This window comes from Microcebus murinus, chromosome 14 (genome assembly GCF_040939455.1).
Source record: "Microcebus murinus isolate Inina chromosome 14, M.murinus_Inina_mat1.0, whole genome shotgun sequence".
NCBI classification, from domain to species: domain Eukaryota; kingdom Metazoa; phylum Chordata; class Mammalia; order Primates; family Cheirogaleidae; genus Microcebus; species Microcebus murinus.
The window spans coordinates 908,143-933,167 of NC_134117.1; the positions used below are offsets into that span (position 1 = coordinate 908,143).

The 25,025-nt window shown below is 53.5% G+C and overlaps 1 protein-coding gene across 3 annotated transcripts in view; it reads right to left on the minus strand.

Moving 5' to 3' along the window:
* LRRC27 (leucine rich repeat containing 27) overlaps window positions 1–17,938 on the minus strand; it is a 28,138-nt gene extending 10,200 nt beyond the window's left edge. The window contains exons 1-8 of one of the 3 annotated variants that reach the window (XM_076009688.1): window positions 17,811–17,938; window positions 16,842–17,099; window positions 14,348–14,478; window positions 14,020–14,078; window positions 7,623–7,775; window positions 4,997–5,369; window positions 1,984–2,130; window positions 1,186–1,544 (exon numbers count right to left, since the gene is read on the minus strand). In XM_076009688.1, coding sequence (XP_075865803.1) covers window positions 1,202–1,544; window positions 1,984–2,130; window positions 4,997–5,369; window positions 7,623–7,775; window positions 14,020–14,078; window positions 14,348–14,478; window positions 16,842–17,051 — 1,416 coding nt within the window. In that variant the 5' untranslated portion in view covers window positions 17,052–17,099; window positions 17,811–17,938 and the 3' untranslated portion in view covers window positions 1,186–1,201. Of the gene's footprint in view, window positions 1–1,185; window positions 1,545–1,983; window positions 2,131–4,996; window positions 5,370–7,622; window positions 7,776–14,019; window positions 14,079–14,347; window positions 14,479–16,841; window positions 17,100–17,810 lie in introns of those variants that run through there. The other 2 variants (XM_076009687.1, XM_076009686.1) reach the window with 2 other exon arrangements.
* Window positions 17,939–25,025: the final 7,087 nt, after the last annotated feature.

Sequence of the window (25,025 nt, forward strand, 5' to 3'; positions counted from 1 at the left end):
GCTCCACCAGCACCCCAGACCCCTGGCACCCCCAGACACCCCCACCCTGCCCCCACCCAGCTCTGCTCTTCTCCTCACAGCGGTTCAGCCCTCCCCCACTGTGCCCTGCTGCTCCTGCCTGCGGACGGACACTTCGGGCTGAGGGCTTCCACCCCAGTCGGCGCAGCGCGGATCGGCTGCCGTCAGAACCTGCCTATGTCCTCCCTTGGTGCCATCCTGGAGGCACAGATGGTCTCGGCAGCCTCCTTCCGGAGGCCGTACCCTGTCATCCACCTGGATGGGTCTTGGACGCCGGCCCCAGCTGAGCCGGCACCCCGTGTTCCCCGCGTGGCGCTGGCTGTGTGTCGGGCCTCCCACGCTCTTGGATGCGGGGCTCCCCTTAGAGTCTGCCCCTCCTGGGCACAGTTCCGGAAGCACAGGGGTGACACTGCTACCTGGGGGCGGGCTAGACCTCAACAGGCCCAAGCTGATGGATGAGGCCTCCGGACATCTCAAGACTTGGTAGGAAAATAAAGAAAAGAGATTCTACTCGCTCTTTGTGTTCAAGGCTTTCCTGCAAAGATGAGTCTGACGGCTCAGGTGAGAGGGGCCCGTGTGCCTGGAGCACCACGGGTGGTGCCCGCAGAGAGCCTCGCTGGGACGGGAACGGGACTCACACACGGAGACGAGGGCGGGGCGGGGCACGGAGGCAGAGTGCTCAGCTAGAGTGCAGAGGGCAGGAGCCTGGTCGGCGGTTTCGGAAAACAGCACCTCGAGGTCTGCGGAGCCCAGGCCGGGGGACCCACCTGCCGGAGGGGGCGGCGCCGGCTGGGGCAGCGCAGCGAGTGGCGGGTCACCCTGAGGGACGCCTCTGGCAGACTGTGGGCAGCAAGGAGAGCCGTGCAGAGGCTGCCTGGGCCTGGCGACTGTGGCCAGTGACTGGTGAGACCGTGCTGAGGGCTGCCCTCTGGGTGCAGAGTGCATGCGGCCAGGGGGCCCCACCCCACCCATCAGGATGACAGCCCGGGAGCACAGGACCAGCACTGAGGGTCTGACGTTGCCACCCCTTTCCTGAAGGAAAGACAGCCAGCTACACTAGGCCAGAGGGGACATGGGTGACAGCCAGGGCGCGACACGGGATCCGCCTGGGGAACACAGTCTAGTCCCCCAGTGTCCCGAGAGAAGACAGACGGCATGCTCACAACGGGTGGCTGCAGGAGGTTTATTCACACGGGGAGGGGGGAGGGGGAGCACAGGGACAATGCTCGAGCTCCGGGCTGGTCACAGCCGGGTTGCAGCCAGGCCCGGGACCCTGGGACAGCCCCTGGAAGGGGAGATCGCCAGAGCCCAGAAGGAGAGAGAGGCTGGACGCGGCCAGCTCCAGGCAGCTCATGCAGAGGCTGGGGGAATACAGACTCTGCTCTCGTGCTCCTGGGCCTGCCACTGGGGGCCCCCACTGACCAAACCCAACCGCGAGGTGAGGGGTGCGGGGGCGCTGTGGATGGGGTCTGTGCTGGCCAGCCTTCTGGGGCCCAGAGCCGAGCAGAGCCGGGTGGTCAGTGTAGCTACAGGACAGAGAAGACCCTGAGGACGGGCCCAGAGACCGTCCGGCCAGCGAGCCAACCAGCACACCCCCAAGAGGTGGGGATGCTAGCGGCAGGACGCTGATGACCATATTATTTCCAAATAGCTGTCCTTAGGGAAGACCCGCAGGCCAAGGGAGAGAAGGCAATGAGGGAAGCATTGAGGAAGAACGAGAAACCAGAGAAAGCTCAAGAAGACAGGCGTCGTGAAGGGCCAGGGCAGGGCTGGCAGGAAGGAGCTGTGGCCCACCCATGACGCCCACCCACGAGGTGGCCTCGGTGGCTGCACATAAGAACAAGACAGCCCCTCACCGAGCGCCACAGACCAGACCCGGGTGGCACCGACCCCATGCCGGGACCGTCAGAGGGAGGCCTGGTGACAAAGCGCAGGGGCCCCGCCCCACCCGGCCCGCGCACTCACCTCCTCCGCTGCTCCATCAGAGCCTGCTTCTCCCGGAGCTCCCTGAGGGCCGCTGCGCGACTCTCCTCCAGGGTTTTTGCGCGCATCGCTGTCTGGTACGATGACGGCAGATCAGGCAAGACACTCCCGAACGAGGGCAGCTTCCTTCTAGAATTACACCGTGGTTTTAGCTGAACGCTGAACCAAACCCCGTGAGGTGACTCTGATCTGTATCAGAAGCAGTGTCACCAAACACACGCCTAAGATGCAGAAGCTGAGCTTGCGGACCAGCTGCAGTCAGAACCAGACTCTTCCCACGGCCAGCACCAGCCAATGGACCTGAGGGCCGTGCAGCCTGGGCGGCTGGTCTGACGCAGTCCCTCGTCTGGCCTGGGCAGAGAGGGGAGACCCGGGCCGAGCCACAGCTGGAGCTCAGGGACGCTGGGTCAGAATTCTCACCTCCAGGGCATGGAGGGGTCGGAAGGCAGGCACAGAAAGGGCCGCTGAGATGTGTCTGGCTTCTGTAAGCACGTTCAGGTGGGGACAGCTGCTATGTCCCCTTCGGGGAAGCCAGCAGGACAGCAGAGGGGGACAGCCAGTGACATGGGGACACCCTCTCCTTACCCATGCAAACAGAAAGCACAGGCATGCTCTGGTGTTTCCTCTGAACAAAACACCTGTCTGCTAAGACGTCAAGCAGAGACGGCGGCTCTGAGCCGAGGGCTGAGAGCTAGGGACATTCCAGAACACCGGCCTTCCCACCCGGCTTAAGAAACACAAGGAAAAGCCCTGCCCCTGCCAGGGCAGAGAGGCCGAGCCCATCCTGCCGCCCGCCCTGGCTCACAGCCTCCCGCCAGCAGCGAGTCTAGGAGGCCATGTGCAAGTGCTCACACCCAGGTGGGTGAGTCCTGTGAGCAGCCGGCCCACTCGTCTCCCACGCCCGGCTGAGCGTGGGGGCAGGTGCAGCCTGTACCCTGGGCCGGGTCACCTGGGGCCAGTGTCGGCGGTTAGCTTTAACGCACTGCGTTTGGGAGAGCAGCAGCTTCGGATCCTGCCTGGATAGCAGTTTACTCTGGGCCGGGTCCCGAGGAGGGCGGAGGGGACGGTCAGCGGAAGCCTGGCCGGACGTCAGCGTCAGCCAGGGCAGCTCCCTGCTGGCTGAGTTCAGATGCTTTATTCCTGCCCCAACATAACCTGGGATTATGGCCCAGACCATTATTGTGAACGGCCGTGATTTTTATACCATGCTGCTCTTCCTGCAAGTATTTCAACGTAAGCACTCTCACGCTGGGCACATCCCCACGCTGCCCGACACCATGCCACGATTTAGCTCCTAATTCCTTGGAATGTGCCTTCAAGGAAAGTCTCCTGACACCGTGTGACTACTGTGCTTCCTGAGGACACGTTTCTGCGGTCTCTGCACCTACACGCCAACCTGGCTGGGGGAGGAACTGGGGATGACGGCCCTCCTCCCCAAGCTCAACCTGAGCCGCTTGGTCTTGGCAGAGCCAGCCCCCGCCTCAGCCCCCCCTCGCCCATCGCCCCCCAGGCATCCTGCGGGCCCAGGTCAGGCAGGACCACTGCCTCCCTCCAGAGATCACCTGTGGCCTCACTGAGCCCAAGCAACACCGGAGGGGTCAGAGTCCCACCCACGGACACGGATGTGGGCTCAGACCTGCTGCTCCCAGCACGCCCATGTCCCGCAGCCAGGCCAGCCAGCAAGGCCACCCCCCAGTCACAGACCACCAGGAGGGGCTGTCACGCTGAGCGCAGACCAGGGCCACAACCTCAGAGCTTCTCCTGATACCTGGGACCCGACAATAACCTAACCAAGGGGGAAACTGAGGCACAGATAATACATGTGACCCCACAACAACCCTACCCAGTGGGAAAACTGAGGCATGGATAATACATATGACCCCACTACAGCCAACCAAGTGAGGAAACTGAGGCACAGATAACACCTGTGATCCCACAACAACCAGATGGGGAAACCAAGGCACCGAATGGCTTCACAGAGCTCGCCCTGGGGCAGCAAGGGGAGAAGCTGACTTCCAGACCCACCAGCTATCGGGCGGGGACTGCCTGAGCTTCCCGTGTGGGGCCTGGGGGTCCCGCGCTCCCCGACAACGCCCTAAGCCCCATGGATGAATCTTCCAAGGCCAGGATCCAGTATCTAAACCTGATATATTGGCAAGATTATAAACTCTACTAATAGGCTTACAACGATTTGCTTGAATAAATCCTTACTGTTATTCAAGACAGTAAATAAACGGACAGAGGGAGGGAAAGGAGGTTTCTGAGCAGCAGGCTCAGCGCGTTCTCGCCCTTCCAACGTGCTCTGAGTCAGGACAGCGTGCAGCTGTCCCGAGGCCCCTCCCAAGGCCAGGCGGTAGCTGGCGCCTGCACCGTATCACGCCGCCCGGGGGTAACCCACCAGTCGTGCTCCAGAGGCTTTTTTATTTTCAAAACGTGCAACCCTGCAGAAGAGCTGGAGATGGGCGTGATGGACGCCTAGCCCTTCCTGCAGACCACGTTCCCCTCCCCCAGCCTGCTTTTCCAGATGATGTTGAAACACATCTGTCCGCCGGGTGGAGCTCTGGAGGGCCTCAAACCACTGTGGCCGCCAGGATTTCCTCACCCCAAGGGCCGGTTTTTGTCCCCTTGGATGTGATGACATGCCCCCCCAGAACACATGATCTGTAACAGATGTACCAACTATTATCTGCCACACTCTATTTATTAATTTGTTTATATGCACACCCACTCACACGCACACGTATGTGCAACACATACCACACACAAGCCCGTGATTAGAGTTTTTCTTTCTCTCTCCTAATGTCTTTTGCTGAGTCTGTTCTCCTGGGGAGCTGGGGAACTTTAACCCTAAACCCAGGGCTGGCACTTGCTGCAGAGTAAGCGACTTGGCAATGTGGAGGAACGTTTTAAAATGTAGCCCTGATGTTTTAAGAGGTAATTAAAATATCACAAATTCGAGAAGATCAAGAAAATACACCTTTGCTTTAAGCTTTACCTGAAAATGTGTCTTGGCTTTGGACGTCCCTTCTCGCTGTTTAGTGCTGCCTTGAGATTTGGAGGTAATTCCACTGGCAGGAGCTGATTCTCAAGAATTTCTGCTTTTTCGTTCTCCACAATCTCCTGCCTCAGCTTCCAGAAGCGCCTGATCTCCTCCTCGCTGGGCCAGTGCTCGGAAGAGTCCAAGGACATCCTGAGTTCACTCAGGTCTAGCTTCTCGACCGGCGGGAGAAAGTCTGCCTTCTCTTCTAGCACGGCCCCCTTGGGATCCCGAGGGTCCCTGGTTTCTTCCTTAGACGCACATTCTCCGGGTAATTCCAACGCAGGATGTGGGAGGCCACTTAGGTGCATCTTTTTAATTAGTGAAATCTCTAGTAGAATAAAATGCTGTTTTAGTGGCCCATACGTCAGCACGGTCCCAGAGACAGACCGCAACATGTGTGCAGGGGCCCCTCCGTGGAGAAGGCCTGAGAGGAGGAGGTGCCCCCCCCCCGCCAGAGACTCCCTACTCCATGCCTACACGCACACAAATAGCCTGGCTGTGAAACATCCCCCCCAAGCTGCTGCAGGACACATCAGCACCCGAATGTGGAACAGATGAGCACAGGTGGCTTGAAGAGCACCTGACCTCTTCACGCGGTCCTGTGCTCCGGAGTCCTGCATACTCGGCGATCTCCCAGAGCTTAACCTACATGTCTGCTTCCCCCAGACCTCTTAGAATCTTTATTTCTCACTGATTTTAGCCCACTATGCCTGCTCTTCCTATCTGGCGATGCTCTTGCTGACTTTTAAACACTGCACCCCCAGCTCCAGGTCAACCGTTTGAGAGGAAATTGCCCGGAGCACATTCATCCGCCACATTCGGCGTCAGTGGGACACAGCCTACACGCTCCTTCACAGACCGGCACCAGTGTGAACAGTGAGTCCCCCGGGGACCGTGTGACACTGCAGACGAACCTGGCAGGGCCTCAGGGCTGAACGTGATGGGGTGAGGTGCTAGCTCCCGCCAGGGCACCTGGGCAGCCCCGTCCGTCTCGCTCCCCAAGGCCTTGCTGGTGCCTCCTGGGAAGCGGCCCAAGCGCGTACCTGGCCCTCGAATCCTTGCTTCAGGAGCTGCTTCTGAGGATGCCAGGACACTGGACCGGCACGACCAACACCGCACCTGCACCCTGGAGCCACGGCGACGTGTCGGGGCACAGACCAAGCACAGCCGCCGCTGTGCACTTGGACGTCACCTACTGTCAGTGGATGTGATGCTCCTTTGTCCCGCCCCCCCCACTCTCTCCTCCTTGGCCACTTCAGTGCCCTGGTCTCCCCGGAGCCTAAGCCACCTCCCGCAGGCTGCCCGACGCCCAAGGTCCATCACTGGAGAACCCTCTCAAAGGCATTCACGGAGCCTATCGCTGTGACTGACAAAACCAAACCACACCAAAGTAACACAAAAGCAGGAAAACTAAAGCAGTAGTTTCAATTTACAAAAGGTGGGCAGCAAAGGAAGGAAAGCACACTTCCCTCTATTTCTCTTTGGCCAAAATTAACAAACGTTCTTTCCCTGGACAGCTTCCCTCGATCAGCACCGAGGGGACGCCACAGCGGCCGCTGTCTGGGGCTCACTCCCAAGGGACCCATTGCGGGGCGCAAGCTCCCACCTGCGGGCGTGGTCTCCACAAACCAGTCTCCACCAAATGACCCAATCAACCTCTGCGCCTCAACGCGCAGATGAAGGCCCGTCACGGACCTGCTCAAAGCGCTCCCATAAACAGACTAATAAAGTGCAGGGGGAACTGCGGATCCTCGATCGCTGAAAACTATTCCTAAATACCGGCCCATCCAGGTTGAAAGCACGAGTTCACACACTACTGGCAAAGATCTTGCTGTTCACATGTTTTAATCATATCAGGTAGATAACTACCTCGGCTAATGGTTCCAAATGTTATGTACTTTTCTTAAGAATAGAAAGTGTGTCTTATGTGGTAAAATTTTAGATATTGTGAAGTCAATATTTCAGAATATTTACTTTTCTGTGGAGCATTTATCACGACTTGATCTCAGTTTTACTTTGTTTTCCCTGAGCGCAGCTACAACACCTCCTCAGGGCAGAACACACATGAGCACCTGAAAACACCTCGGTCAATGTGCCAAAAACACGGAATCATTTGGTGAGTACCCACCATAAAGGTGATTAGACAAAACATGGCTATAAAGCAATATTAATGCAGATTTCTTGTACTTAGCTAAGAATAAGAGACATTTCCTTGTGCTTATCTTTAAACCGTTGTCCAACACAACACCAAAAACTTCCCGAAGCAGCTGTCTATTGGTGGCTTGGAGGTGAGGGCTGTTTCAGGTGGCTGATCCCAACGAACATTCACCACAGTCCACACCAGGAAGGCTGTCTGAGGGGCCCCGAGGTGTCCACCCAGGAGCACAGAACCAAGGGGGAGACACAGAAACGCCTGGGTCGGCCCGGAGACTCAGGTCTGCCGCGTAAACTCAGCGAAGGACGCCTGAGGCCCCAGCGCTTCCCAAAACATCACTAAAGAGAACACAGGCTCTGCCCTGATTTTTAAAAAGCTCTGACATCGGTTTTAGAGAAGCCTGCCACAAAGAGTTGTCCTACAAACCTTGAGAAGCTGCGTCTTTGGGGAGGGAGCGTTCCGCCGCGCAGATCCGCAGGAAGGTCTGGATGCTGACCAAGCCCTTCTGCACTATGACCTGGGGGGGGAACTCCAGGGGGCAGTGTCTCAGGTTGAGGGCTTTCAGGGTAGCCACGGTCCCTGAGACAGAGGAGAAAAACTGTCAGCGTTTTTCCGTACTGTTCTACGGAGTAAAAGAAAGGAAGAGATAATAGCTTTCCACATTTCAAACGAATGATTCTAATCAGTACTTGGGATAAAATGATATGATGGATGCCTGAGATTCGCTCTAAAAAAAACTGCAGGGGAGACATTCTGCCAACAAATTTATGTTAACAAGTAACTAAAACAAACAGACACAAACAGCAACAAAAAAAAACCCTTCACTTGAAATTTGGAATATAAAGTTGCTATAGTATCAAATATGCCCACTTTCAACATAAAAACCATGAGGCATAAAAAGAAAAGGGAATGTGACCCACACTCAGAATAAGCCGACACTAGAAACCGCCACCGAGCAGCTAAGACGCTCAGCAAAGATGTCAAAGCAGCCATTTACCACAACATAGTTTTTTTGTTTTTTGTTTTCTTTTCTTTTGAGACAGAGTCTCACTTTGTTGCCTGGGCTAGAGCGCTATGGAGTCAGCCTAGCTCACAGCGACTTCAACCTTCTGGGCTCCAGTGATCCTCCTGCCTCAGCCCCCCGAGTTAGCTGGGACTATAGGCATGCGTCACCATGCCTGGCTAATTTTTTCTATTTTTGGTAGAGAGGAGGTCTCGCAATTGCTCAGGCTGGTTTTGAACTCCTGACCTTGAGCGATCCTCCAGCCTCAGCCTCCCAGAGTGCTAGGATTACAGGCGTGAGCCACCGCGCCTGGCCAAAGCAGCCATTTAAATATGTTCAAAGAAATGAAGAAAACTGTATTTAAATAATTACTGAAAAAAATAATAAAATGGTTCAACAAATTTGAATGGTCTATAAAAATAGAAATTATACAAAAGTACCAAATGGCACTTCTAGAGTTGAAAATTACAGTAACTGAAATGAAACATTCGCTGCAGGGACTCAACAGCAGATATGAGATGGGAGGAAAAGCAGTTCATGAACTTGAAGACAGAGTAATTAAAATTATTCAATCTGAAGATCAGAAGGAAACACAGATTAAACAAACTGCCAAGGCAGGACTCTGATCTGATTTCGGGCCACGAGACCCGCATTCCAGAGGGGTCCTGCCCTATGCCCTGGAGGGAGGACGCTGCTCACAGAGGCCAGGGAGAACCTGAGCAGACAGGCCTCGCTGGGCTTAGACCATGTGCCTCTTGTCTGATCACATTTCTACACGGTTGTTCATGCTTCGATCACGCCTGTTCACTGAAGTCTCCATAAAAAGTCCGAAAGGACCGGGTTCTGAGGTTCCCGAGGGCCGCACACGCGCAGGCCTGCAGGCAGGAGACCAAGAACAGGGACAGAAGCTCCTGTGCTCGGGACCCTCCTGGACCTCGCCCTGTGTATCTCTTCATCTTTGTTAATATCCTTGTAATAAACCAGTAAACGTGTTTCCCTGAGTTCTGTGAGTCGCTCTAGAAAGTCAATCCACCCCAAAGAGGGGTCGTGGGAACCCCAACTTGAAGCCAGTCAGAAGTTCCGGAGGCCCAGACCTGTGACTGCCAGGGAGGAGGGGCCGTCTTGTGGGACCGAGCCCGCGACCTGTGATCTGACCCTGTCTCTAGGTGGACAGTGTCGGAACTGCCTTGGGGGACACCCAGCTGGTGTCTGCTGCGGGACTGACTGCTCGCTTGGTGCGTGTGGGAAAATCCCCGCACGGCTGGTCACAGAAGTGTTCTGTGTTGATTGCTGTGTAGCGTGGGAGCAACGGTTCTGGTTCTTCCGCTCACAGAAATCCTAAAGGAAATTCTTCAGTCTAAAGTTCGATGATGCCAGTGGAAACCTGCATCTTCAGGAAAGAATTAGGGTACCAGGAATGCTAAATATTGAATAAATATAAAAGACTTTTTTCCTCTTAATTTCTTTAAAAAATATACATGACTGCTTAAAGCATAAAGCACAGCATTGCATTGTGGGTTTACAACATATGTAGAATCGATATATAGGACAGCTATTGCATAAAGGAGCTAAGTGGTTCTATGTGGTCACAGAATGGTGACATTTTATGTGCTATGTTACAATGCTAACACTAAAGATGTATGTTATAATCCCTAGAGAAAACCATTAAACTGTTAAAGGAATGCAAGAGTTACAGCTAAAAAGCCAACAAATAATTGAAACGAAAGGCTAAATAATACCCAGTCAACACAGAGGTAACTGGAAAGTAGTAGCATAGAAATAAAAACACCAAATGGAACAAACAGAAAACAGAGGTAAAATGATAGATCTAAATCCACCCTTATCTGTAATTATATTAAATTTAATAAACGCTCCACGTAAAAGATAGACTAGATAAAAAAGTAAAACCCAACTATACGTTGCCTACTAGCAACGTATTGTTATATAGTCTGAGTACAGATAGGTTGAAAGTGAAAAGATAGAAAAACATACACCACATGCAAACAGAAAGCGTACAAGGGTTGGAGTGGCCATGCCAATAAATACTCAATAAGCACATGACCAGGTGTTCAACAGCTTATGACCATGCTTATGACCATGCTTATGAACAATAAGCATGTTCAATAAGCACATGACCAGGTGTTCAACAGCTTATGAACCATGCTTATGAACATGCTTATGACCATGCTTATGAACAATAAGCATGTTCAATAAGCACACGACCAGGTGTTCAACATCATCCGCCGTCAGAGAAACGTGCTGAAACCACAATGAAGTGCCACTATACACCCACCAGAACAAAAAGAATGCGAGGAATGACAACAGCAGATGCTGGTGAGGATGTGGAGCAACTGGAACCTCACACGTTGCTGAACAAGACACGGCACAACCACTCTGGAAAAAGTCTGGCAACTTCCAATTCACCACATCTACATATGATGTAGCAATTCTGCTCCTAGAAATTATTCCAAGAGAGATGAAAACACCAAAAGACTTGTACATGATGTTCGCAGCAGTCTCATTTATAACAGCCAACAACAACAACAAAACCAGACATACTCCAGATGGTCGAGAGAAAACCGGGTTACAGAAAAACAGCTGTGGAACACTCCCAGGAGATCAGCGCTCGGTAGCAGACAGGAACAGCCTGCTGCCCCCACAACAATGTGCACGGACCTCAAAACCATTACGCTGAGGGATGGACATTTTAAAATGAGTATATGCTGTACTATTCAATTCATGTGGCATTCTAAAACAGGCAAACTCATCTATGGCAAAAAAAAAAAAAAAAAACCAGAACAGTGGGTGCATCTGTGGGGTGGGAGGGTGGGGCCAGCTAGGGAGGTGCGAGCTCTTCCCAGGGTGCGGGGGAGGTTCCAGGTACCGACTAGAACCTGGGTCACACACGCGCGTGCACTCTCCAAACTTCATTCCCGCAGTAAGATTTGCACATTTACCATAACTAAGTCCTAAGCAAACAGCAGGAAATCATCAGGGTTAGAGTGAAAATCAACGAAGCAAACAGAAAAATAAGGGAAATCAATGACACTAAAAGTTATTTCTTCAAAAAGAGCAAAAAAATTGGCAAACTTTTATCCTGGCTGACCAAGAAAAATAGAGAGAAAACTCAAATCAGGAAAATCAGAAAGGAAATAGGAAACATCAACACCAACCTGACATGAATACAAAGAATCAGAAGGCCATGCTGTGAGCAGCCGAGCAGCAGCAGATCAGATAACAAGGTGATGTGGACAGATCCCTAGAAAGGCCCCGCCCGAGCGCCAAAGCTGACTCAGGAGGAAACTGAAAGCCTGATTCTGACACAGAGGTAGGCTAAATAACATCCCCCAAGATATCCAGTGTTGATACTTGAAACCTATGAATGTTATCCTCCATGGCAAAAGGAACTTCACAGCTATGATTAGAAACCTCGAGGAGAGATTGGCCCAAGTTAGAAAAAAGTTGGCTGGTGGATAAAAAGGATGGTGTCTCAGACCACAGTCCATTTTGTGCTGTTCAACAGAACACTCGACAGTTGATAACTGATAATGAACAGAAATGTACTGGCTCGCAGTTCTAGAGGCTGGGACATCCACGATCAGGGCCAGCATCTGGCCAGGGCCTTCTTTCTGCATCCTCCCATGGAAGAAGGCCAGGAGGACAAGGCAGGGGGAGAGGAGTCAAATACACCCTGTGTAGTGGCACAATCCCGCCTATGGGGGTGCAGCCCTTGTGGTGTAATCTCCTCTTATTGGTCCCACCTCTTAATACTGTTACCATGGCAATTAAATTTCAACATGAGACCAGGTGTAGTGGCTCACACCTGTAATTCTAGCACTAGGGAGGCTGAGGCAGGAGGATCCCTTGAGGCCAGGAATTTAAGACCAGCCTGAGCAACATAGTGAGACTCCATCTCTACTGGGTATGGCAGCATGTGCCTGCAGTCCCAGCTACTTGGGAGGCTGAGGCAGGAGGAAATCTTGAGCCTCGGAGTTTGAGGTTACAGTGAGCTATGACTATATCACTGTAATCCAGCCTGGGCGACAGAGCAAGACCTTTTCTCTAAAGAAATAAAAATTTTACAAATGTCAACATGAGTTTTAGAGGGGACAAACATTCCACCCACAGCAGATGGAGAGATGGGCAGATAATGCAAACTGCAAAATATTATCGGGAAGAGGGCAGGACAATTCAAAAAGTAACCTAAAACGTTTTTCAAAAAATGAAATTACAAAAAACGTGAACAATTAGAAATACTTAATTAGTCCAAAAGAAAGTGAAAAAGAACAATAAAGGGTCAAAGAACAGACTGGAGAAACAGAAAACACAGAGTATGACGACAGCCGTAAGGGGACTCTGTCAGTGTTCTCACCACACGCAAATGGCACAGACAGCGGCCGGACGGCAAACACGGCCAGGCTGGGTAGAGACACGAGGCTCACCCGTGTCTTCTTGACAAGGGACAGAGTTACATACAAGGACACAGCGTTTGCAAGTAAAGATATGGGGAAGGGTGTGCTGTGCAAACATTAACCAAAAGGAGCTAATGTTATGAAAGAGAGCATTTCATAATGGTAGAGGTAATTAAACAAGAAAATATAAAAATCCTAAATTTTTATTCAACCGATAACAGAGACTCAAAACATATACAGCAAACATTGGCAGATCTAAAAGGAAAGGCAGATAATCCACAATCACAGTGGAAGATTTTAACCACTTCTTCAGGTACTGACAGTACAGAATGACAAAGAACTCAAGGATGTCGATAATTCGAGCATGAGCAGCCAACACGGCCCAGCTGAACACACAGAATATCACATCCAACAGCCACCTGAGAACACACGCCCTTCCCAGGCACACGGGGTGACGTTCACCAGCACAGGACACAGCCAGGGCCACAGAGCAAGTCTCGACAGGTTTCGGATAACCGAGACCACACAGCAGGTACTGCTGGGGGACTAAACTAGACCACTGCAGTGTTAATGAGAACTCAGTAACAGAAAGACAGCTAGAAAATCTCGAATTGTTTGTAAATTAGCAACACACTCCTGGACAGCCTGCAGGTCCAGGTATATTAAAAAACATTTTGAGCTGAAGGATAAAAACATAAAACGTGGGATGCAGCTAAGGCAGTGTTTAGGGGGGAATTATAGCCGTGAATACATTTATTAGAAAAGATAGATTTAAAATCAACCATCTAAGCTTCCAACTCAATAAGCTAGAAAAAAAAAAAAGGCAAACCGAACCTAATGAAAAAAGACAAAAATATGAAAGAGCAGAAACCTGTGAGACAAAGCAGATGCACAACAGGCAAAACTGTCCTCCTCCTTCTCCTCACCTACACCAAGAAAATGAACAAAAATGAGTGAACTACAGTTATACGTGCCCACGTGGATAAACCCTGAATTCACACAGTTGAACAACAACAAAAAAAGAAAACCACCAGAAATACTTATGGTGTGATTCGATTTATTGAAAGCTCAACAGGAGGGCACGTTAGACAACAGGTGTAAGTGGTGAGATATATGTGTCCTGCCAGGAGGCGAGGGACACGCAACGGGAAGCCCAGGTGGGGCCTGCACAGGTGCACCTGTTGCCACTGCTACTCCCCCTTGCAATGCTGACATGCCGCCATGCTTTGACACGCATCACACACTGGCAGCTCCTGAGCTGTGCTACCTGAGAGCCCTGAACCAAAGCAGAACAGATCCCCCATCAGCCGGCTAGCGCCGGGTCACGCCTGCCGCTCCCGCCACAGGCCTGGCAACGCAGACGACAGCACGGCAACATCATCTCCTCATTTGCTGTTTTGACACTTACCCAGCTCCACAGGTAACATTCTGATAGGATTTCTTTCTAAAAGCAAAGTTTTCAAATGCCTTTAAAACAAAAACAAACAAACAAACGATTTAAAAAGCAGAAAATTTTAAATGACCACCCCCAAAATATGCCATCAGGTTTCTTCATTTTTCTTCTCCTGGCAGGGGGCAACTTCTGGCACGGTCGGCCACTGCGCCACCTGGCTGGCTTCTACCCTGCGGCAGAGACGCAGTGAAGAGCAGAAGCCAAGCAGCAGAAGGACAGGCACTTGGACACTTTAAACAGATAATTTTTTTTAAAGGTCTGGAAAAATAAACATACAACTTACTTGTGAGATCCAATCCCGGAGGGAAGCACCTTAATTTTATTATACCGGAGGTCCAGCCAGGTGAGGTTTGGCAGCAACTGAAAGAAATCTCTGGGAATCAGGCAGAGCGAGTTCCTTTGGAGATGCAATTGCTTCCACAGAAAAGAGAGAAGCAGAGAACGCTGTGTCAACCAGCTACACTTTAAAACATGACGTATCCAAAAGGCATTTCTAAAAGATCTGCCATGATAATATTTTACCCTGAAAGGATTTAAATGGCAGCCGAGAGAATCAGAAGAAAAGAGCCAGGACTCCTTTGGGCAGTTCTCGGGGCTGGAGGGACATCGTGCATGGTTCCCACGCCACGACCAAGCATGCTCTTTTCCATCAAATGTCCCCCGACACCAAACGTGATCCCTAGGCCCCACATTCAGTGGCCCGGCTCCTTTCCCAGCACCCGCTGCAGGCTGGCGGGCAGCCCCCGGTCCCTGCCTGCTCAGTGAGCAAACAGCTGGAGCCACTCTGGTCCTGCTCACCCTAAGTCACTAAGACGTCTGTTGTAGGCCATCTATGACAACAGCCACACAAAAATATTAACAGCCTCGGTGACCATGACTCGAGGAACAGTCTGATACATCAACCCGGGGCTATTTCTAAGTCACCATCATAAATAAGTGAAGACGGCAGAACCCAATGTGTACACAGTGATTTTAGCCATGTAAAATGTGTATGTGTATACATAATTCCACAGTCACAGTGTAGTGGGATTGCAGGTCATTTTAAAAATACCGCCATTAATCTTGTTGTTATATATGTTTACATCATAACATGTATTTACATACATATATACACCTATATTTACTGAGGCAGTAGAAGCAGATGTTCAGGCCAGACAAGGTGGCTCACACCTATAATCCCAGTACTCTGGGAGGCCAAGGCAGGAGGACTGCTTGAGCTCAGGAGTTCAAGACCAGCCTGAGCAAGATGGAAACCCCATCTCACTAAAAATAGAAAAATTAGCCAGGCATCATGGTGTACACCTGTGGTCCTGGCTGCTCGAGAGGCTGGGGCAGGATGATCACTTGAGGCCAGGAGTTCGAGACCCGCCTGAGCAACATAGTGAGACCCCATCTCTACAAAAACTAAAAAAATTCAGCCAGGCATGGTGGTGTGTCCCTGTAATTCCAGCACTCTGGGAGGCTGAGGGAGGAAGATGGCTTGAGCCCCTGACTGTGAGGCTGCCGTGAGCTATGATGACGCCACTGCATTCTACCCTGGGGGACAGAGCGAGACTCTGCCTCAAAAAAAGAAACAGATGTTCAGAGCACTGACCTTGAAGCCAGACTGGCCGGGTTCAAACCTAGGTTTTGAGACCTATCAGCCGTGAGACCTTCAGCAAGTTCCTGAACCAGTCTGTGCTCCCGAGTCCCTGACTGCCACGTGACCTCCGTCACGGGAAGCGCTAAACGGGCAGCGTGCGGCACACAGAAAGGGGCGTGCAAGCATCAGCTGCTTTATTACGCCTGAAGGACTTTATGCATCAAGGTATAATGACATACATCTCGCAATCTGAATCCCTTATGCAGAGTTGAGGGCACTTGCTTCATTAAAAGTAACACATGCACAACAGAAGCCCTGATAAGGCAGGTCCCTGTGACCAGAGAGTCAGTCCTAGAGGGCAGTGCTGACAGCAAGACCAGAGGGTCCTGCCAGCAAAACGGGGCAAGCATAAACATAAAATAGTGGGGTTCAGTAGTATGAGCAGCCACTTAAAATCTAAGCATGCAGTGTTTATAAAAGCACTCAAAAATGCCAATCAGCACCACAGCTGTGTTCCAGACACTGCACTACAGATGCTATCACTTCGTTCTTACAATATCCATCATGACATTATCACTCCCACAATCCAGATGAAGCCAAATGAGCTCTAAGGAATTCTGACTCCAGGCAGCGACAGGCACTGGTGGAGGAGCCTCACCTGTCTGACATCAAAGCTGCGCTCTAACGGAACCTTTCTCCAGAAAAGCACAGGGACAAGACACACCTGCTAGGGACCCACCTGAAGAAGGCCCCTGGCACCCAGCGAAATCAGGGTGTGACACGAGCAGAGTCGTTAAGTGTGAAAAACAGGTTTTTAACTGTTTTAATATTGCCTGATTTTTTAAAAAGGATTTTGTGTTTTTAACAGGAGACCCAGGGTGTCTTGGCAGTAATTTCCACCTTGGGTCTTCTGTGACTCTCACTTCCCCAAGGAGAGAGGAGACTTGCACAAAGGGATCAAGGGGCCTCATCTAAGCAGTCGGCTGCTTCTGCTGGCTGGACCCCACCAGACTGAAGTTCTCCTTTTGTTGTGATCAGCCCGTGGAACCACAAGTTAGCCCTTCCTCTATTTTGTTCTAGAACTCACTGCTTCCAAAGAGAAAGGCGCCTACAAAACAAAAGGCCAGGAGCAAATTTCCCATTTCTGTCTGCAGGAACCTTGTGGACACACGTCCTGAGGAACAGCTCCACTCACCTGGATGGTGGGGATTTTAAAGATCTCTCCCAAATTGCGCAGACCACTTTGACTCAAGTCTAAAACGGATGGAGAAGGTAAGTTCATCTCCTCAAGACCCTTGTGAACATCTCCGGAGGGGGAGGCAGGCAAGCACTCAGCCTGGCCGGCACCCTCCTCCCTGCCGTCAGCAGACCCAGAGGGAACGGTGCAGGAGCCGCTGCCCTCCATCCGCTGTCCGCCAGCAGCCAGGGCTCATCCTCCTTGGTCTGGGGTCACCTGGAGACACAGGGGGAGAGACGCGGAAGCAACGAATGATACTGACACATTCACACAGGCCAAGCGGGATAGCTACGGGGCAGGTCTGCAATGACTTAACTTGCTCTACGAGGCATCATTTTTAATAAGCAGTGTGACAGATTCAATTTTAAATTTGTAAAAAACTGGAATATAAGAAGGTTCAGATTAGCAATATTCTCTGCTCTCACTTTGTACCACACAGTTCCAAGATTTGACTTCTAACTCCTGGAAAATACAGAGATGCACAATGGGAATGATTATTTTGCACGGCTGCTGGTCTCTGCTGCGGTCCTGCGCTGGCACCCTGTTTCTAGCTCCCCGAGGCCAGGAATGCCGCCTACTGTTTACCATCCGGCCCAGGCCGGGCACCGAGTCTGGCGTGCACCGGGGTGGGCACAGGGAAAAGCGGCCGAATACTTTTGCCCCACGCAGCTGAAGAACTGCCGTTGGCCGAGCCCGGCTCGGCGAGGCTGGAATGCAGCCTCCTGCGCGTTCGCGAAAACGTTGGGACGCCCCAGCTTCCCGCGCACCCGCGCCCGTACCACGACCGCGCGACAGCCCCGCAGGGCGGGCACCGCGGGCGGGGGCGGCCACGCGCACGCTGACGCGGCGGGCGACGCCAGAGGCCCGGCCTGTGCGGCGCTCCCCACGGCTGGCCCACCCTCCGCCCGGCAGCCGCCTCCCACGAACCTCCGAAAGGGAAAAGAAGCAGCGCGGGGTCCGCGGGTCGCAGGGGCTGGCCCCGCCGCGCCCTCTGCCTCGGTTTCCCCACTCCGGCGAGGCCGAGCCGCACCCGACGCTGCGGGCTTCACACCCCACGCCTGCGAGGCGCGGCCTTCCCCTGCCCTCCAGCCCGCCGGCCGGCCGGGGCTGCGGAGAGCAGCTGCGGGACAATGGATGACACAGGGCCCACGCGGTCGCCATGGAGACGCCGGCACGGAAGCCCGCAGGCGCCAAGCCGCAGGCGGAAGCCGGTGGCGGTGCGCCTGCGCGCGGGTGGTTGTGGCGCGCCTGCGCGGAAGGTGGTGCGCCTGCGCGCGGAAGATGATGCGCCTGCGCACTAAGTGGCCTGCGGCCCGTGACCGTCAGTTGGCCCCCGAGCGCGGTGGACCGAGGGACACACGGGACCGAGAGGTGGGAGGGTCCGCGGGCTCAAGCTGGGAGCCGCAGCCCGCGGAGCCCGCAGCGTCGTGCGCGCGGGGAAGGGCCCTGGCGCGGGGCGCGGCCCCGGGGAGCGACCGGGCCCTCGTGACCCGGGGCCGGAGCGGGCAGCCGGCTGTCGCCCGCGACGCGGCTGCGCCCTCGTCTGCGGGGCGCCCGTCGGGATGGCCGGGCCCGCGGGGGGCTCGCCGCCCGCAGACGCGGCACCGGGGGACGCCGCTTTGTCCTCGCGCTCGCCGCGGGAGTGGCCGGGGCTCTGCCTCCGAGAAGCCCCCTCGGAGTCGGGCTGAGGCCCCGCAGAGGGAACTTGCGGCCAGGGCGCGCAGGACGGCGGTGCCCTTGGCTGCTGTGGGCTTCTCTCCGCGCTGAGTCCCCTCTCTTCCTCGGGCCCGCGCTCCCAGCCACCGGGGCCCCCGCTGGCCAGAGCCCCAGTCCCAGTCCTCCACGCCGCCTTGTGTCCTCATGCATTCTTTGCCGATGAAGTGTTACGGATTTTTAAATTTTTCTTTTGAAAATTATCTGTTGTAGCCGCGGGTGGAGAGAATTGTGAGAGGGCCTCTAAACAGGAACTTACAATGCCGTCTTGCCCAGAGAAGTAATATTGATTGTCAGTAAAGGAAAATAAAAGTTATACTGTTAGAGTATTCTCTGTGTAATGCCTTACTGTGAAACTGCCACGAATCGTGTTTGATATTTTCCCAACAGTATTCTTCCTCATCAAAAGAAAAGCAACTGAATTAAAAAAAAAAAAAAAGAAAAACTATGTCGAAAGTTAGATATATATAAGGACAATAATCATCTCTCCATAAATTTTGCAGGTTTCCAAATGGCCTGACCTTCTGGAAGATGTTCAAAGTGCCCCTGAGCAGCCTGTTCCATGCCTGCTCTGCTGTGCCTGTCATCGTAAAACGTGACAGCCGGAAATGTGACCCTCTTCCTTGAGAGGAGCTAAGCCCCCAAAACAAAGACGGCCTCCGTTTCCATATAACTTCCTCTGAGAGAGCACAGGACGGGGCTTGTGTCAGAAAGGTGGGGATGGGGGGGGGATGAGGCAGCCAGGCATGGCCTTCCGGCTGCTGTGGGAAAGTGGGTGTGTGCTTTGGCACTTCCAGGAATGGAGTGTGGCGAGTGAGTCCCTGATGAACCTTTCAGCTGAGCCCAAGTGGCGAACTCGTCTCAGGCACCCTGGGAGACTCAGGCTCACCCAGCTGTTGGCCTCCATCTTCCCAGCTGCTGTGGTTGGGATGTGTCCACCCGAATTCATGTGGTAGAAATCTGGTTCCCAGCGTGGTGGCATTGGAAGGTGGGGCCTTTTTAAGACATAGTTAGGTTGTCAAGGGAGACAAGTGCCACTCTCTAGGGACTGGGTTAATTCTCGAATGAGGGAGTGGGTCCTTGCTGTCCTGGGACAGGATTAGCTATCACGAGAGCTGGTTGTCCTAAGGTGAGGCCCCTCTTGGGTGTGCCCACTTGCCCTACCTGCCCTGTTATGATGTAGTACATCATGCACTTGGGCTTCCCAGCCTTCAAAACCATGAGCCAAATAAACTCCTTTCCTTTGTAAATTACGCACACTCAGGTATTCTGTTACAGCAGCAGAAAACAGCCTAAGACACTGGCCTTGAGATTCGGATACAACGGTTTGGATACAATGGCTCCATCCACCCTACCCACCAATCCCACAGCCCATGGGAGTCCAGTCCCCACCCCCCCTTTCTGTCTTGACATCTTTAGCTTAATCACACACACTGCATTTTGCCATGTAACCTAATGTATTCACAAGTTCTGGGGACTAGGACATCTTAGGGGGCTGTTATTCTGCCTACCACAAAAGGAACTCCAGGAAAGGAACTGTCTTTATTGGAGGCAATACATTTGTGAACAAAAGTTCTCGAAGGCCGGGCGTGGTGGCTCACGCCTGTAATCCTAGGACTCTGGGTGGCTGAGGTGGGAGGATCGTTTGAGCTCAGGAGTTCGAGACCAGCCTGAGCAAGAGCGAGACCCTGTCTCTACTAAAAAAATAGAAAGAAATTAGCTGGACAACTAAAATATTATATATATATACATACACACTTATATAAATTATCCAGGCATAGTGGCACATGCCTGTAGTCCCAGCTACTCAGGAGGCTGAGGCAAAAGGATCGCTTGAGCCCAGGAGTTTGAGGTTGCTGTGAGGTAGGCTGATGCCATGGCACTCTAGTCTGGGCAACAGAGTGAGACTCTGTCTCAAATAAATAAATAAATAACCCTTCACTTCACTGGCTGTCAGGGAAATACAATTTTATACAAAATTAGACCGCTTCCATTCACTCACTTAGCAAAAGCAAAGCTGTCTGGAAACCCCCATGTATTGGGAAGGCCCCAGCTCCTGCCCTGAGAGGGTGTTCGTTAGTGTCTGGGAACTTGTATGGTTGAATAATCGTGCAATCACCTACGATTCTCCCTCTAGACCAGGTGTCCTCACATGCAGGTGTTTTTGCGCATTTGCTTTTTTTACTTCAAAATAAGATATGTGCAGTGTGCATAGGAATTTGTTCATAGTTGTTTTTAAACTATAGTCTGGCCCTCCAATGGTCTGAGGGACAGTGAACTGGCCCCCTATTTAAAAAGTTTGAGGACCCCTGCTCTAGACTCTTCTCTAAAGAAGCAAATGGAGATGGGTACCAGGACATGTGTGCAAAAATGTCCACTGTAGGGTCATGCATTTTAGCAATAAACTGGAAAGAAAGGCCAGTACAAGAAAAAGCACAAATAAATCAGCGAAGTTGACAATGAAGCGTCTCGTCTCACAACCTCAAAATGAATGAACAATAGTTGCTTGCAACAATAGAAACAGCTATTGACAGAAAAAGCAAGTTGCAAGAGACCTCATATGGTATGATGTGTTTTTACAACGTGGATAAGTGAATATGTGTTCAGGGCGTTTATAAAGTCAAGCGAACAGTGACACTGCAAGGGTGAAGGATAAAATTCTGAAACGAGAAAACATCAAAGGAGGTCCCATAATTCAGGCTGGGAAAAGGGAGGGAGATGAGTAGGGGTGCACAGGGTGGGTGTTACGGGCTGCACTGTGTCACCAAATTCATACTGGCCAAAGATAAACTAAGCCACACACTGGTTAGAGTGGTCGGGGCAGAGTCTGGTAAGCAATAACTGTCGCAGTAGGGAAGAGTCAAGTGGTGCCGGGATTCCTCAGTGCTGGGCCTACGCTCCCTCCTCACCTGCACCTGCTCAGGCCCTGACACTATGTCCCTGGGACAGGTCTGGAGGACACCTGAGGAGGCCGCCTCGCCCTTGGGGGGCCTGGCCTGGCCCCGACCTGCACACGCTTGGACATGAACCGGGCCCTGGGCCAGAGGCAGATACGTCATAGCCACGTGGGGTGCAACAGATACTTCTGAACCCAAATTTCCCTGTAATTAATGAAACAGAAGCAAAGACAAGAGCAAAACTATGGGCAATCAGTGAATAAATGCAGACACGTGCAGGAAGCCCAGCACAGAGGAGGCACCTGAGCATTTTTCTTCTTTTTATTAACAGAGATTGATATCATTTTAATTAAACATGACTGTTTCTAGACAAATCTAAATCAGTTCAGAGGGTAAGAGAATTTTTTTTAAGGAGGAAGTAATTTTAAAAGCAGAAATGAGAAAGTGGCGAGTGAGTACTGTGCCAGGACGCTTCCCAACTTTGTTTCTCTGCCGCGTGGGCGCTCACCTGGTGCGGCCACTCTGCTGACCACAGACGCAGGGACCCAAGCTCAGAGAGCTCAAGGACGTGCCGCGGCCACACAGCGACTAAGTGACAGAGCTGGGCTTCGTGCCCAATCGCTGGTCACTGAGACATCTGAAGTTCCGATACAGGCTATTTTTAAAAGATGTAAAAGGAAAGGTCTGGAAACTCAACCTTCCACAGAGAATAAGAATGCATGAGTTCAGCTGCACAGCAAACAAAATTCTACCCAAATGGCAGGTACGTTCACGGCTCTATCTTCATCCTTAATCTAAGGACCCCTGACTTGCCCCCAGCGGTCAGCGTGTCCTTTCCTGGTTGCCCCGGGCAGCTCTGTCCTTCCTGCTTGAGTGGCTGAGATGCCGGCTTTGAGGTTTTTGGAGACTTTGGGTGCCACGTGCAACAGGCTCAGCTGTCACTGCACGGCTCCCTGGGGACATGGGTTCTGGTGGCAGTAGGACCCTCCAATCCACCTCCTGTTCCTGGCCTGCCAGCCCCTCTTTGGGGCATGAGCGGCTCCTTGCCTTGGGAGGCAACTCCCCTGACCCGGGTCCTCTCAGTCCAGCCATCTAGAAGGTTCCCTGATCTCGGGGTGCACTTTACCTCACCTTCCCATGGGGCCCTGTTCTCCTAGCTCCTCATCTCAGGGCTGTTTCCAGGCTGCAACTGGGGGACCTGTCTGTGCGTCCCCACACCCGGCGAGCCCGAGAGGGCAACGCCAGGCTGCGGCTCTGCCACTGGAGGCTGAACAGCCACAGGCTCGCGCTATCCGAGAACAGAAGCCACCTCCTCCTTCCTCACCTGCACCTGTGCAGGCCCTGGCACAGACTCACCCTCCTCTGCCCCCCAGTGGAGTCTCTGGCAGTTCCCAGAGAATGTCCCTCCCTGCCCAGGCCACAGCACACCCCTGTGCCTGTCACTCCTAAGGGCATTGTCATTCTACAGGTGAGATGCCCGGTGGAGTCCAGCCAGCCTCGGCGGCACCGCCGGTCCAGCACCTCCCCTGCCCCAGCTGAGCTGTGCTCTAGGCCTGGATGGCCCAGGCCCACCTCCCCCGTCTCCCCTCCTCTGGCTCCTCGGGGGTGAGTTGGGGGGTGGACAGGTATGAAGGGAGGGCAGGGAGGGGCTGTGGCTACAGGCGTGACGGGGTTAGTGCTCTCTTGGAAGAAGGGTCTGGTGGGCTCCTCGGAGACCCTCTTCTGGCAGCCTCTCCCGCAGCTCCCTGCCCTGGGAAAGCCCGGGCCCGACACCACTGCGATTTCTCACTCAGTTTAACCCGGCCTTCGAATCCCCACGTTCTCTCTCTTCCCGGCCTCTGACCGTGTGCTGTCGGGAAGGCTGTTCCCTGCTCCCCTGGGCTCACTTCCGCCCACCTGTCGCACAGCTCCACCATCCCTGCTTCCAGGGGCCTCCTTGCTGCTGCGGCGGGACTGGCATCCACTCCTCTCCCACGGCCCAGGGTGCGTCCCCTCTCTTGACATCCGTGACACTGGTCACTGTTTGTTCCTGGAGCGCCCATCCCCATCACTGAGTGGTGCACACGCTCCATGCAGTAGGTGCTTTTTTTTTTTTTTTTTTTTTGAGACAGAGTCTCACTCTGTTGCCCGGGCTAGAGTGCCATGGCGTCAGCCTAGCTCACAGCAACCTCAAACTCCTGGGCTCAAGCGATCCTCCTGCCTCAGCCTCCCGGGTAGCTGGGACTACAGGCATGTGCCACCATGCCCGGCTAATTTTTTCTATATATTTTTAGTTGGCCAATTAATTTCTTTTTCTTTCTATTTTTAGTAGAGACGGGGGTCTCGCTCTTGCTCAGGCTGGTTTCGAACTCCTAACCTTGAGCGATCCTCCCGCCTCGGCTTCCCAGAGTGCTGGGATTACAGGCGTGAGCCACCGCGCCCGGCCGGTGCTGACAGTTAATAAATGTCTGCGGCATGGCCTGCGTGGCAGGGCCCTTTTGGCCTGCAGAGGTATCTCCCCCACCGCCTGGGCAGTGAGCAGTCGAGGTGTTGGGGTTTCTCTGGCTGGCGGTCAGCGCTGTGTCTGCTCTGCGGAGCCGGGCTGGCTACGGAAGATGGGCCTGGGGCGTCCGAGCGCCGCGGGCCTGCCCTGCAGCGGAGCACACGCCGCTGAGCCGGGCTTCCACAGACCACCCCAGGCCCCAGCTTGCAGCCCACAGCACAGCCAGTCTGGAGCCAAGGCCACGTCGGGCCTCACCAGCCGCCTCCAAGGCCTCCTTGGGCTGGTGTCCTCACCCTCGACCTTGGGACAGGCATGGCGTGGCCGCCTCCCCGGAGTGCCCAGCACTCCAGCGTCACATGTCCCTGTTGCTTGGGCTCCAGGTCGCTGTTGCTGGGGCCCCCAGAGTCCCCTGCTCCGGGACCTTCCGACGACACAGCGGGTCGGGGGTCCTGCCTTGTGGCCAGTGGGCGTTGTGGCAGCAGGAGGCAGACGGCACACTCAGACAGGGCAGTCCCAGGAAGGTTCCGTAAAGGCAGGGCGGGTGCCCCAGAGGGCTGCTCATGGGGGGGCGTAGGCGGGAGGCGAGGGGGAGGAGGGTCAGGGACCTCCATTTAGCCCCTTCTCCATAACCTTACTCCCCAGGTGAGGGGAAGCTGCCGTTACTGAGCACGTTTACTCTGAGACTGGAAAGACCCAAAGCACGCTGTGTGGTCCCACTAGACCCACTGTGAGACGGACTTGAACTCTCACCTACCTCCAGAGCCCTGACCATGAGAGTGGACCCTGTGCTGTGCTGAGTCTCTGGGAAACAGACTCTGGTCTAACCACCCCCAGCCCAGGTCATCTGGCAAACAGGGAAGGTCGGGGTGCACACGGGCTGCACTGCAGGTCCCTCTGGGGGGGGGGTTGGGAAGGTTGGGGTGCACACCGTGGCTGCATGCCAGGTCCCTCTGGGGAAGGTTCAGGAAGGTCGGGGTGCACACTGGGTGCACTGCAGGTCCCTCTGGGAAAAGTTCAGGAAGGTTGGGGTGCACACTGGCTACCCTGCAG